The 11,482-nt window shown below is 53.9% G+C and overlaps 1 protein-coding gene across 1 annotated transcript in view; it reads right to left on the bottom strand.

Moving 5' to 3' along the window:
• Positions 1–11,482, bottom strand: part of USP22 (ubiquitin specific peptidase 22) — a 43,537-nt gene continuing 32,055 nt past the window's right edge. Inside the window, exons 8-13 of the mRNA XM_080827013.1 lie at positions 11,234–11,392; positions 6,712–6,838; positions 5,719–5,810; positions 4,766–4,828; positions 3,945–4,094; positions 1–3,175 (exon numbers count right to left, since the gene is read on the bottom strand). Of these exons, the coding sequence (XP_080683139.1) occupies positions 3,133–3,175; positions 3,945–4,094; positions 4,766–4,828; positions 5,719–5,810; positions 6,712–6,838; positions 11,234–11,392 (634 nt within the window). The 3' untranslated portion in view covers positions 1–3,132. The remainder of the gene's footprint in view (positions 3,176–3,944; positions 4,095–4,765; positions 4,829–5,718; positions 5,811–6,711; positions 6,839–11,233; positions 11,393–11,482) is intronic.

Genomic DNA, 11,482 nt, shown 5'->3' with positions numbered 1-11,482 from the left:
TTCAGAAGAAAATGTAGCTTTATTATTTATTATGACATAGGAAAGACTACAAGCCATTAAGGGAGAAGACTTGACAGGTCCTCAAAATGACAGGTAAAAGGGAGGTGTAAACATCTTGGTAATAAAATCCACTGCACGATCATTGGAATCTTTCTCTTACAATTTTTGTTTTCAAGGTTATAGTAAACGAAACAGTCACTTGAATTGTCAAAAGAAGGGCCATCTGGCCCAGGGAAAGCATACACACCAAGCCGAAGGACAAGAGCGAGGGGCTATGTGTTGTGGGGTCAGGGGCACTGCCGCGGGAAGGAGGCCTAAAGATGACCCTGCGCCCTGGGGAGGCAGCCTGGCTGCTCGGGCTCCCCGCTGGACCCCCACTCTCCCGGCACGGACCCAGCTTGGAGCTCATGTCACAGCTCTGGAGACGGAAAGCCTGGTTCCCTACGATGTGGTCAAAGGACGGCCAACGTCTCAGAAACAGATTATTTTAAAACCACTGGTGGGAATGTGGGGGGCGAGTGGGGATCACCCGATGATCCCTTTAGTGTCAGATGCACTTGGTAATGACCTGAACATGTATACAGGGGTCTTTACAAGGAAACAAGAGAGCCATGTTCCTGAATTTAATGGCTGGCCTGGGAGCGAAAAGAAACATTCCCAGGCCCACCATGGAGTATTTTGTGAGTAACAAAGTAAATCCCAGCGACCCACGTCCTGCTGGCAACACTGCCCACGGTTCCTACAGTCACAGGAGCTTCCCAGTGGCAGACACTGGTGACAACTTGCAACACCGGTGTCAACAGGGAATAACAACAATTAATTTGGATACGAAAACTTAGAGTCATGTCTACAAAAGAGAAACGTGGCCTCATCGTCTATCTCCAGACCTCATGCTCTTGGAACCGCTGAGCTCTCCTGAACATGAGCAGACACAGATGTGGAAAGCAGAGCTGGCCAGACCACAGGGAACCTGCCAGAAAACCCAGGACCATCCAGTACCGCCAGGTCTCAAAGCAGCAGAGCTCACGGCTCAAACTCCACAGGCCAGCTTCAGCCAGCTCCTTGCTTGAAAGGACAACAGCTCTCCCACAAAGCAATCTTCACAACAGTTTCTCTCTTACAATCACACACACAACCCAGGCACGTGGGGCCATTTCTGAAAATCTGCACCCACCCTTGTACTGATCATTCCTGCTATCACAGAACACGTATTCCCAAAAAGCAGAAATACACTGAGCATGAACTGAGCAAGTGCTTAAAAGCTGCATCACTAAGGGCTTTGTCATCCAGGATGCTGCTGCAGCATGCCTGCTGTTTCACATATTCCAGCATGTTCCACACAGAGCGGTAACTACTCAGCGGCTGCTGTTCCTACCCACTTCCTACCTTGACGAGCTGACGAGCCAGATCGAGCCCACTGTTTCTGCATGGCCTATCAGCTCAGCATAGTTCGCTCATTTTTAAATAGAGAAAAAAACCCAAATCCCGTAACAGGTGAAGACTGTTGAATTTCAGTGTCCATAAGATGTCTTCCTGGAACATAGCCACACTCATCTGTTTCTATACTATCTACAGCAGAGACCCCATGGCCCGTAAAGCCTCAAATTATTTACTATCTGGCTCCTTAAAAAATTAAAAAAAAAAAAAAAGGCAAGTAAATATGCTGAACTTGAAACAGAGGGTTCTCTTCTCCAGGAACAAACATTCCACAGCTCAAAAGCAGACTGGGCTCCTAGGACAAGTGCTGCTTTATCCCCAAAAAGACATTAAAGCAGCTTTTCCGCCCCCACATGTCTGGGTTGTTCTCAGAAACGGACAATGAAGTTTGTGTTTAGACAGACAAGTGCATGCAGGGTTATCTTACAAGGACCAAGGCAAACTGTTCCGTCTCCTCCAGCAGCTCCTCCCTCTTCCCACCAGCTCGCTGGCCCAGCCGCCTGCCCCTGCTGCGGCTCTAACTACGCCACACCTAGGGTGGAGGCGGCAGGACGAACCTCAGGCTCCACGGGACGCCACTCCAGCTTCCCTCCGACCCACGAGCGGCCACGCGGCCACAGGGAGAGCAAGTGGGACGAGGGGCCAGGAAGAAAATAGGAGGAAGGAACAACGAGGCCCCTGGAAACACTTCACTTACTCAAAAGATTAACAGGACAGAGACATTTACTAGCCTCAGCCTGACTCGCGGCCGCCGCCCCGCCAGCCTTCACCAGGACGCGGTGGCTGCCAAAGGGAGGGGGGGAGGGGAAACAACAAAACCAGCACCGATGAAAAAGCAAGATTCACTCTCGAGAATAAAGGAAAATGATCTAAATTTCTGTATAAATGCAATAATTCATTCACGTTACTACTATTACATTGATGAAAGTCACCATTGTGGAAAAAGAGAAAAGGGGAGAGAGCTATGAAAGTGCCTATTTCTAAAAAAAAAACAAAATCAAGAGAGACCACCTGGGCTGACGCCTCCACATGCAGTTGGGTGCTAAGTGATCTGCGCAACAGACGAGCTTGGGAACCCGCTGGAGTCCTCGGTTCCGCAGGCTCGGTGGGGGTGGGGGTGGGGGTGGGGGCGTTCCTCTATCTGCTGACGAGAGGCGGGCTAAGTTCCACACTATCTATGTTTGATACTAAACCCGCAGCGAGGAAGGTGCGTGCAAAGTCCTCTGTCCTCACACCACATCTTTGGCTCCTGTATTTCACTGTTTTAATGGACCCATGATGGAAAACCGGGTTGGCGCCTTTTTAAACTGCTCCGTCGCGCAGCCGAGCCACAGCCCCGGGACACGCTGCTCCCCCCACCCCCGCCGCACATGGTCTCGAGGAGCACAGCAGACGCCCAGGGACGCACCCCCGGGGCTCCCCACGCAGGGCACATCCCCCCCCCACGTCGCTGCGTCCCGTGCGTCCGCTGCGCAGGTCCCGGAGCCTCCTTCGGAGCGCAGCGCTCGTGCACGCGGATGTCGCGACCCTGGGCACCCGTGTGGCCGCCGCTGGGCCCAGGCTGCAGGGGAATCCGATGCTCTCGGGGGCACTTCTGTGTGGGGGGTGGGTTCATGAAGTCGGGGAGGGCGGAGATCACCTTGGGAGGCTGGCCAACTCATCGCCTTCATTTTTGGGGACCAGCTGCAGGTAAGGCTACTCATACTCCAGGAACTGTTTGTGGTAGAACAGCAGGTATCTGAGGAGGCGAAGACAGGAAGCATGCTGACACTCCGAGTCACGGGAGGCAGAAGCAACACCGCGCCTCGCCGCCGGGACACCCGCGCGGGGGTCGGGAACCCACTGGCGGCCTGACCGCTGGCCTGGCTGGGTTCTGGCCCCGAGGAGGAGGGCCCTTGGCTAGGCAGCAGGCTGCCCACGGTGAGTGCCCGTCCTCCCCCGTCTGCCAGGAAGTCCTGAGCCCATCAGTCCCGCCCCCACAGCTCCTGAAGCTTCTCCAGCTGTCCACCTCAACTGCACTTGTGGCCGCAGCTACTCCGGGGAGACTGCTGCCAGGCTTCTAGTCCAAGTCTGCCCCTTTGGGTGGGTCTCTGGCCTCCTCTGCGCCCACAAAGCTGTTCTCTCGCACACACATGTTCTACAAGGCTCTCAAGGGGCGCCCCACTGCTTGGCGGCAATACAAAGCGCATACGCCTCAGGAATGCTCTGGGCCCCATCTGAGCCCATCTCTGGTGGGTGGGGGGGAGCGGTCCACAGACAGTCTCAAGCCGAGTAAGGACTTGAGGGCAAAAGGCCAGGGAGGAATGAAGCAGCTCAGGAAGAAAGGAGCTCCCCAAGACCCCACGTGGCCGCTCAAGCCATGGAGAACAGAAATGACCACCCCCACATTCCCGGTGTTAGGGTGCTCACGGAGCAACCCCGCCCACCCAGGCTGGCACCCTGTCCAGAACAAGCCTCAATATGGGAATGGATGTACACTCAGGGAGCCGGCTGCCACCCGGACGTACCCCTCACTGTCCAGCACGTCCTCAATGCTGGCCTTGGTGATGATGGCATCGTCACACTTGAACCACTGGTCCTTGTGCTGCCGGATGAAGCTGGTGTAGTGGCCACTCTCCAGGGTCCCTTGGTGGTTAACTACCGCAAACAAGGAGTACCTAGTTTGGGAGCAGGGGAGTGGGGAGAGAAGGAGCAGGGAACTTAATCTGATCGCCATCAGAAGCAGCTGGAAGTCTGCACGGTGCATAGCCCACGGACCCCAAATGGGAACACCCCAGGAACAAGAGCGGGAGCCCGGCAGGCATGCAGGCCTGCCCAGGCCACCCAGCTCTCGAGCTGCTTTGCATAAGCCACATTCAGTGGAAGCGGGACGGCGAGCGGCACTGGGGATGCTCAAGCCGCACTGGAGATGCTGTAAGCTCACAGTCCTTTGTTCTTTCCCCCACAGCGAAGGTAAGCAGGGGGTGAAGGAAAGAACAGAGGCCTTACTGCAATGCCAGTGGAGGCAGAGGCCGAAGGGCCCCAAATCCAGACACGGAGCTCTCATGCTAGCACCTCCGTGGCCAGTGCGACCCCTGCTCACGTGCAGGAGCTGGGGCAGAGGGGGCAGGCTCCTACATCGGGCAGCTTTACAGTGCACTTGTGAAAATCCTTCCCCAAGAGGGCTTCAGTGTTTTCAACAGGGGCAGAGGAGCAACAAGACAGGCAGCAGGCCAGCAGCCAAAACAAAGAGGAGCTGTGCCATCGGGGGCCTCCCCGCCCGGCCCACCCGTGGTCCCATGCTCCCTGCTCATGCTGGAGACGCGCCCACCTACAAGGCACCACTTACTTATTGTCATTGTTGAGACTGTCTGTTGGCTGCTGGTACTGTCCGTTCATCCTGCTCTCTTTGCTGTAACAAAAAACAGCATTTCCTCAGCATCATTTAAAATAATTAACCAGGGGCACCTGGGTGGCTCAGTGGGTTAAAGCCTCTGCCTTCGGCTCAGGTCATGATCCCAGTATCCTGGGATCGAGTCCCACATCAGGCTCTCTGCTCAGTAGGGAGCCTGCTTCCTCCCTCTCTCTCTGCCTGCTTCTCTGCCTACTTGTGATCTCTGTCTGTCAAATAAATAAATAAAATCTTAAAATAAAATAATTAACCAAGCAGATGCCTGGCTCGAATGACGGTACCCCTGGCTACTACTGCTGGGGCCTCCTCCGCCAGATGTGGCACTCGGTGCACTTTAGACATGCTTTCTAATTCTTCCAGCAGCTCTGCTTTCTAGGGGAAGGTGAGGAAGCGGAGGCCGGAGCTGGAGAACCAAGCTGCACAGGCGCAGAGCCGGCCCAGATGGACCAGACTCCCCTTGGCTGCTTCCAGCCAAGCTCGTGGTGATCTGTTAGAGAGGCTGCAGAGGATAACACACATTTCACGTACGAGCGAGTGTCGTGGTGGTTCGGGGGCACATTTTAAGTGGTCTGGGATATCAAGATTTGAATCTATAACTGCAACACCAACTGCTTAGTGTATCCAAAATCAGTCCCATCAGCGGCAGCGCTGCCTGCTGGGATCCCACCGCGATCGCTTGCCACGACTAAGGGCTGCTAAAGGAGCGCCGGGGAACACCCGAAGCTGAGGAAACTCCTCTGTGTCCTGGGTTAAGACCAGGATAACGATTCAGTTTCAGCAAATGCGCTTCTAGTAGCCTCTACACCGGCTGATCGTGGGCCCGGAGCTGATCCCGGACCCTATGAAGCCACAGCCCTCCTGGTCACACAGCATCCCAAACCCTATCATACCTGGACGCCATGAAGGGGGTCATGTCCAGTTCCAGGGGAAAGGACACGTATGTGGTGATCTTCCGCCTCAGCTTGGCCGAATGCTCAAATCGCTACAGAAACCGGGCAGAAGGGAGAGAAGGAAAGGGATGAAGCTAGAGGGGAAAGTTTCCTCTGATGGTGCTTTGCTGGACACTCCCAAAAGTGGGCTTTTCATGGCCTTTCTGACTTGCCCTTCGGCCACATCTAGAGCTTACAGACTCAGTAACACAGTATTAATCTATACAAATCTAATTTATGGGGTTCAAAAATGGAGTCTTGAAATGATGGGGTTGTTCAAAGTGACTGACGCCAAGTGTGCAAAAAAAAGTGATCTTACAACAAACCCAGCGAAGGGCCAGGCAGAAGGAAACAGAACAAACATCCATGAGCTCCGGGAGCAAAAACGGACCTACTGTTCCTTTCAGCAAAGACATTCCTCTGACTAGACTGGGGCCACCAAACCCAGGCAGCAAGCCAGGAATGGCTGGGGGGTTTTGTTGAAAGGGTCATAAAATAAAGACCATAAAACAAAGATCCTATGTGGCCATGAACCTGAAATATTTACTATCTGACCCTTTATAGAGAAAGCTGACCGACTCCTGGACTGGGGCATAACGCTCATGGTCTCGTTTGCTTTCAAGTAAAAGGAAGCCAGAAAACTCTGGTGTTGGGGGGAAGGTGGGGAAGCTGGGAAGGACGAAGAGGAGGAAATTCCTCACCCCCGCCCCCAGGAGAGTAACTCACGTCCTATTGTCATCATGAAGTAATCAGTCTGGTTCACCACAAAACCCTCGGCACAACAGAGGACGGGGCAGCGTCACAGCGTACAACCCTCCTGCGCGTTCCGTGCTCGTCGCTGAGTCACGGCAGTTGTACGATGTGCTTCTCTACACCAAACCGACAGGCTCTCTCAGTCGTACCAGGGACTGAAAACGGAATCTGCCGCGGGAGTCTGCTTTCTAGAAAACTTACTTTGAGATGAAAACAGGCTACAATGGGCAGTTTCTTCATGGTGAGCTGCTTTGTGGACTCCTGGTAGCTGTGGCAGCCGCTGCACTTGATCTTGGCACTGCTCCCTAAGTGCTCCGGTCTGGTGAACCTGCAGGACGTGTGGACAGCACAGTTTTAGGACAAGAAAAAAAGGTGGCGAGATAGAGAAAAAAGACAGAAAATAATTATTTTATCACTTTCAACGGGTTAATTTCCTACTAAACATGCATATAGTTAGGAGTGTTTATAATTCCACAATGAAAAAAAAAAACCTATTTCTTCCTTCATCTCTTCCCCTTAACACTTCAAGGATGGTCTTAATTTTTAAGTTAAAAGTCTGGTGAAACAGTAGTGACTTTCTAAGGACTGTAAGACCCAGCAATTCGAATTTCAGAAAAGGGGAACTCGCGTTCATGCGAACGACGGTACACGAACGCTCTGGGCGGCTGCGCACGTGACAGCCGGAACACCCGGCAGCCATCAGTGCTCTCCGGTGCGCGGACGTTCAAGCAGCGGCTACAGGACCCCCTGGAGTGCTCGTGGGCAACAAACAGGGAAAAACTACAGAAACACACAAGCTGGAAGAATCTCCGGAGACCTAGGGCCGGGAGCCTGGGAGATTTCAGAGGTTGTATGTTCTATGATCCCGTTTACACGACATTCTCAGAACTCCCGTGGCTGTTGCAGGTTACAAGGCAGTGGTCGGGGGAGGGACGGGCAGGGATGGAACTGTCCCACATCCCAACGGCATCGATGGGAATATCCTGACGACACTGTACTGTAATTTTATAAGATGTTATCACTGGGGGGAATTCAGTAGAGGGTAGCCTGTTATTTCTTACAAAAACGGGGACATGATGATTTTCAAATGATGAAGACCGACCACGACACAGCAAGGCTGCACTGAGTAGGCCAGCAAGCATTTGTGGCACGGGGGGACTACCCATAAAACAGACATTTCCATATGGTTTATGTCAAGTTTTTTAAGTTTGAAGCTGAAAAGCAAAGTTCACCTTTCCACAACTGGGTCTGGAAATCTCCGTTTATCCATTGGAAATTCCGTCATCTTTCCAGGACAAGAAGATGCCCCCTCCTGACCCACAGCTGACCCCGCCTGCCCTGGGAGGTGCCCCGGAAGTGGGAAGCCGAGGGGAGCAGTCAGATCTCGGAGGGAGAAACATGGGACAAGGCATCTGAGCGTGTCTGCCCCAGCCTGTAGGAACCAGCCCACAAATGCAATTGGCAAAGTCCACAGGGTGGATAATTCTGCGAAAAACAATCTTGTCTTCTCAACACAGAAACAGCAAGGCAACCAAAGAGGGGGCTGAAGCCATGGATTTGCAACCCAAGGTAAGGTGCACACCTAGTCTGGATCCTGCTTGAACAAACCGTATGGAAATACTTTTTTGTAAAGACTATCAGGGCAGTTTGGACACTGGGTACCTGACTGAAAAGAGAAGAACGTGCCCACGTCTATAGTGAAGACTCTGTAAATAACATGACTCGCTGCACACAACCCCATAATGCAGCTTTCCCACTCAAACCCGTGTGGCCCCAGCCCACCCAAACTGCTTAGAACACACCAGGGGCCACAACCGCTTCCCTGACGACCAGCCGAGCTTCTCTGGTCAGCACTGACAGCAGGGACAAGTACTCAGACCGTGGGTCACTGCTGGGCGGAGAGAGCACTGTGCACTGAGGAAAAACAGGGACTTTTACAACTGGAAGCCCAAAGCCAGCCCAGAGCAAAAATCGGCAGAGGATTCTGTCCGTCCAGCAAGCCGTCAGAAAACAGGTGTCTGATGGTGGGAAGCAAAGTCCCTGAGGCAACAAAGCTACCAAGCCGGGCTGCAACGAACACTTCCATGAAGGAGTCCCCAGGCACCTTCTCCAGTGGAGGAAGGAAGCGCCTGGGGCTCAGGCCACAGGAACTCTCCCCTGGGACAGGTTCGAGCTACCTGAGACACAGCCTTCTGCGGCTTGTCAAGTCCGACTGGGGGTGGAGACATTTTACGTAGCCTCAAATCTGGATACACATGCGTCAGCCAGTTACAACCTCTCTGCTAAGTATCACCAATTAAGCACCTGAGCAGTAAGCGCGCTGCTTCTCCTGCAGACACGCACTGCAACAGATAGACGCCCGTCCAGTCTAAAATACGGAGTCCAAAGTCATCTTTTGAGGTTTTCCCATTTTGTATTCTTCAGGAATTCCTGATTTTTGGTAATTTTTTTTTTTCTATGTGCTCCTAAGTGCTCATCCTCCCTGCCAAACTATGCTAGCTTTTGGACACCAAATAGGTCAACCAAACCTGCTTCAACACTAAGAAAATGTCCCACAACATTAGCTACAAAGAGGCTTTGGCTTCAAATTCACGTAACTGTGAGTAAAGGACGGAAGGACCACAGAGCTCAACCCCTGTTATCTCCGCAACTATCTGTCCAGGCCACCCCTACCATTTGGGGAACTTCCAAACCTAGGAGGGAGGCAGGGCCCACCTTCCTTCATGGAAGGTTATCACAGAAGTTCGGGCACCCGACCTAGGCTCGGCCAGCTGGACACCCTTAATGAGGACTCTGTATCTGGAAAAGTCGCTCTCGAGAAGCATTTGCAGGAAGAACTGGTCTGGCCAGGAGCCCCAGCTCTGCTGCACCCGAGAGCAGCAGGCCAGTGGCAGGCAAGCCGCGTGCGGTGACCACATGTTTGCTGAGCTGGTCCTCTTCAGCCTTCCTGGGGATGTGGTGACACCCAGTACCTTTTCCTGCCTAAGTTCAGCAGAGCCCACTCCTACCACCTGCGAGCGGTCTGACCCGGTGCACCCTCACGCATGCGTCCAGCGGAGGACCACCACCACTCGAGGGGCGACGGCGGGAGAGGAACGGAGTACGAGGCAGTCTTCTGCCCCGAAGAGGCTGCATTTAGATCTAGACTGAGGAAATACAGCACGGACAGTAGAAAGCAGAGACAGCAATATACTGACGAGAGCCAAGGGCACGGCCTGAGGCCAATGCAGGAGGAGCATGGACACCCAGGAAAGCGACTGGCTTGGCAGAAGGCTCCCCCATCACCAGGGCCGCTTCTGCCTCCCACCGAGTCCACCTCCTGCCCGCAGGGCTCCGGGGATACAGGCTGAGCTCTGCCTTGAGGAGCTCCCGAAGGGTGATGGCCGCTGCTTACCCTCGTGGAACACTACAGGACTCGAGGGTCTGGAGCTACGGAATTCCATCTACCTTGACTTCCTCCTGCCGGGTTTGCGATCTGCTCTCAGCCTAACTCGGACAGGGTCCCTTTGCCGTTAGCACAAACTCAAGATGCACGTTCTCTGCCCTTCCCCAGCCACTTGGCCGCTGACCCAGCCCCATGTGGCCCCCAACCGGACAGCTCCGTGGGCCAAGTGTGGCTGCCCCCTCCGTGCCCGCTTGGTGGGCAAAGCTGCAGGTCGCCGAAACATAGGACTGACTGTAACGGAGCTGTAAACACTCTTTTTGGAAAATGGTCGGCTTTTCAGTTCCGATGTTTTGCTTGGTTTCCATATTACAAGTCTGATGCCCCATTTACGACTGGAGTATCAGTGTGATGGAGCTGATGCGTTTAAAAATTCTTAGCAGGGGTGCCTGGGTGGCTCAGTGGGTTAAGCCTCTCTGCCTTTGGCTCAGGTCATGATCTCAGGGTCCTAGGATCAAGCCCTGCGTGGGGCTCTCTGCTCAGCAGGGAGCCTGCTCTGCACCCCCGCTCCCCGTGCCTGCCTCTCTGCCTAATTGTGATCTCTGTCTGTCAAATAAACAAATAAAATCTTTGGGAAAAATAAGTAAATAAATAAATAAAGTAAAACTTCTTAGCATGCACCTTTGAGCCTGCTGACTACACACAGCAAGATAAAGACCCAGAAGCCTGCCCCTCTGCCCAAGGACACACCTGCAGTGACCTTTAATTAATGTAAAAGAAAATAAAGGCTATAAGACACTAAACACCATTAGAACAGGTTAGGGAAGGTCTCTAGTCTCCCTGCCATTGTGTGAGAGCTTCCCAAGCATGGTGACAGCAGCGGTACCCTACACCCAGCACTTGTGTCAGGCAGAGACAAGGTGACCGGAGAGGCGCAGCACCACAACAGGCCTGTCGCCCACAGAGAGGGCCCCGCCCGACGCCAGGGCAGGTTATCAGCCACACACGGTGACCGTTACCGAGCTGGCCCCTCGGCTCTTGGGTCGGTCACCCGGCCGGGCGGAGCACGGCTCTAACGCACACAGGCTCCCTGCAAGGCTTTCAGAGCCAGAACAGACTGTCCAAGCCGCTGGGCACCACCTACAGCCGCCTGCAGGCTGTCCTGTCTCATTTTCTATACCCAACACGCGAGAGAAAATTCTATTGGGGCCCCAGAGGGTCCTGAATGTCTTCGGACTCTCCCCTGACCAACCAGTACCTCGAAGAGCCTGAAGGCGAGAGAGACAAGTGCTGGCCAAGAAGGACCGTTCTGCGTCTCCAGAGGTGCGGGCGGTTTCTTACCTTCGCAGGCAGTCCGTGAGCGTGGTGGTTCCCGCCACGTGGCTCTCCCCGTTCACCACGCTGCCCTCACTCCCAGGGCTCAGGGGCCAGAACGGGGTGGAAGAGCCAGGCAGATCCAAACTGATGTCCCAGAAGGGGTCTATGGTGGTAGAGACTCCACTAGAAGCAAGAGGAGACAAAGATGCAGGTGAGGGGGCACCTGGGTGGCTCAGTGGGTTAAGCCTCTGCCTTCGGCTCAGGTCATGATCC

The sequence above is a fragment of the Martes martes genome (assembly GCF_963455335.1).
Source record: "Martes martes genome assembly, chromosome: 16".
Taxonomy (NCBI): Eukaryota; Metazoa; Chordata; class Mammalia; order Carnivora; family Mustelidae; genus Martes; species Martes martes.
Note: the sequence above shows the minus strand (reverse complement) of the source record. Positions and strands in the feature narration are given on the sequence as shown.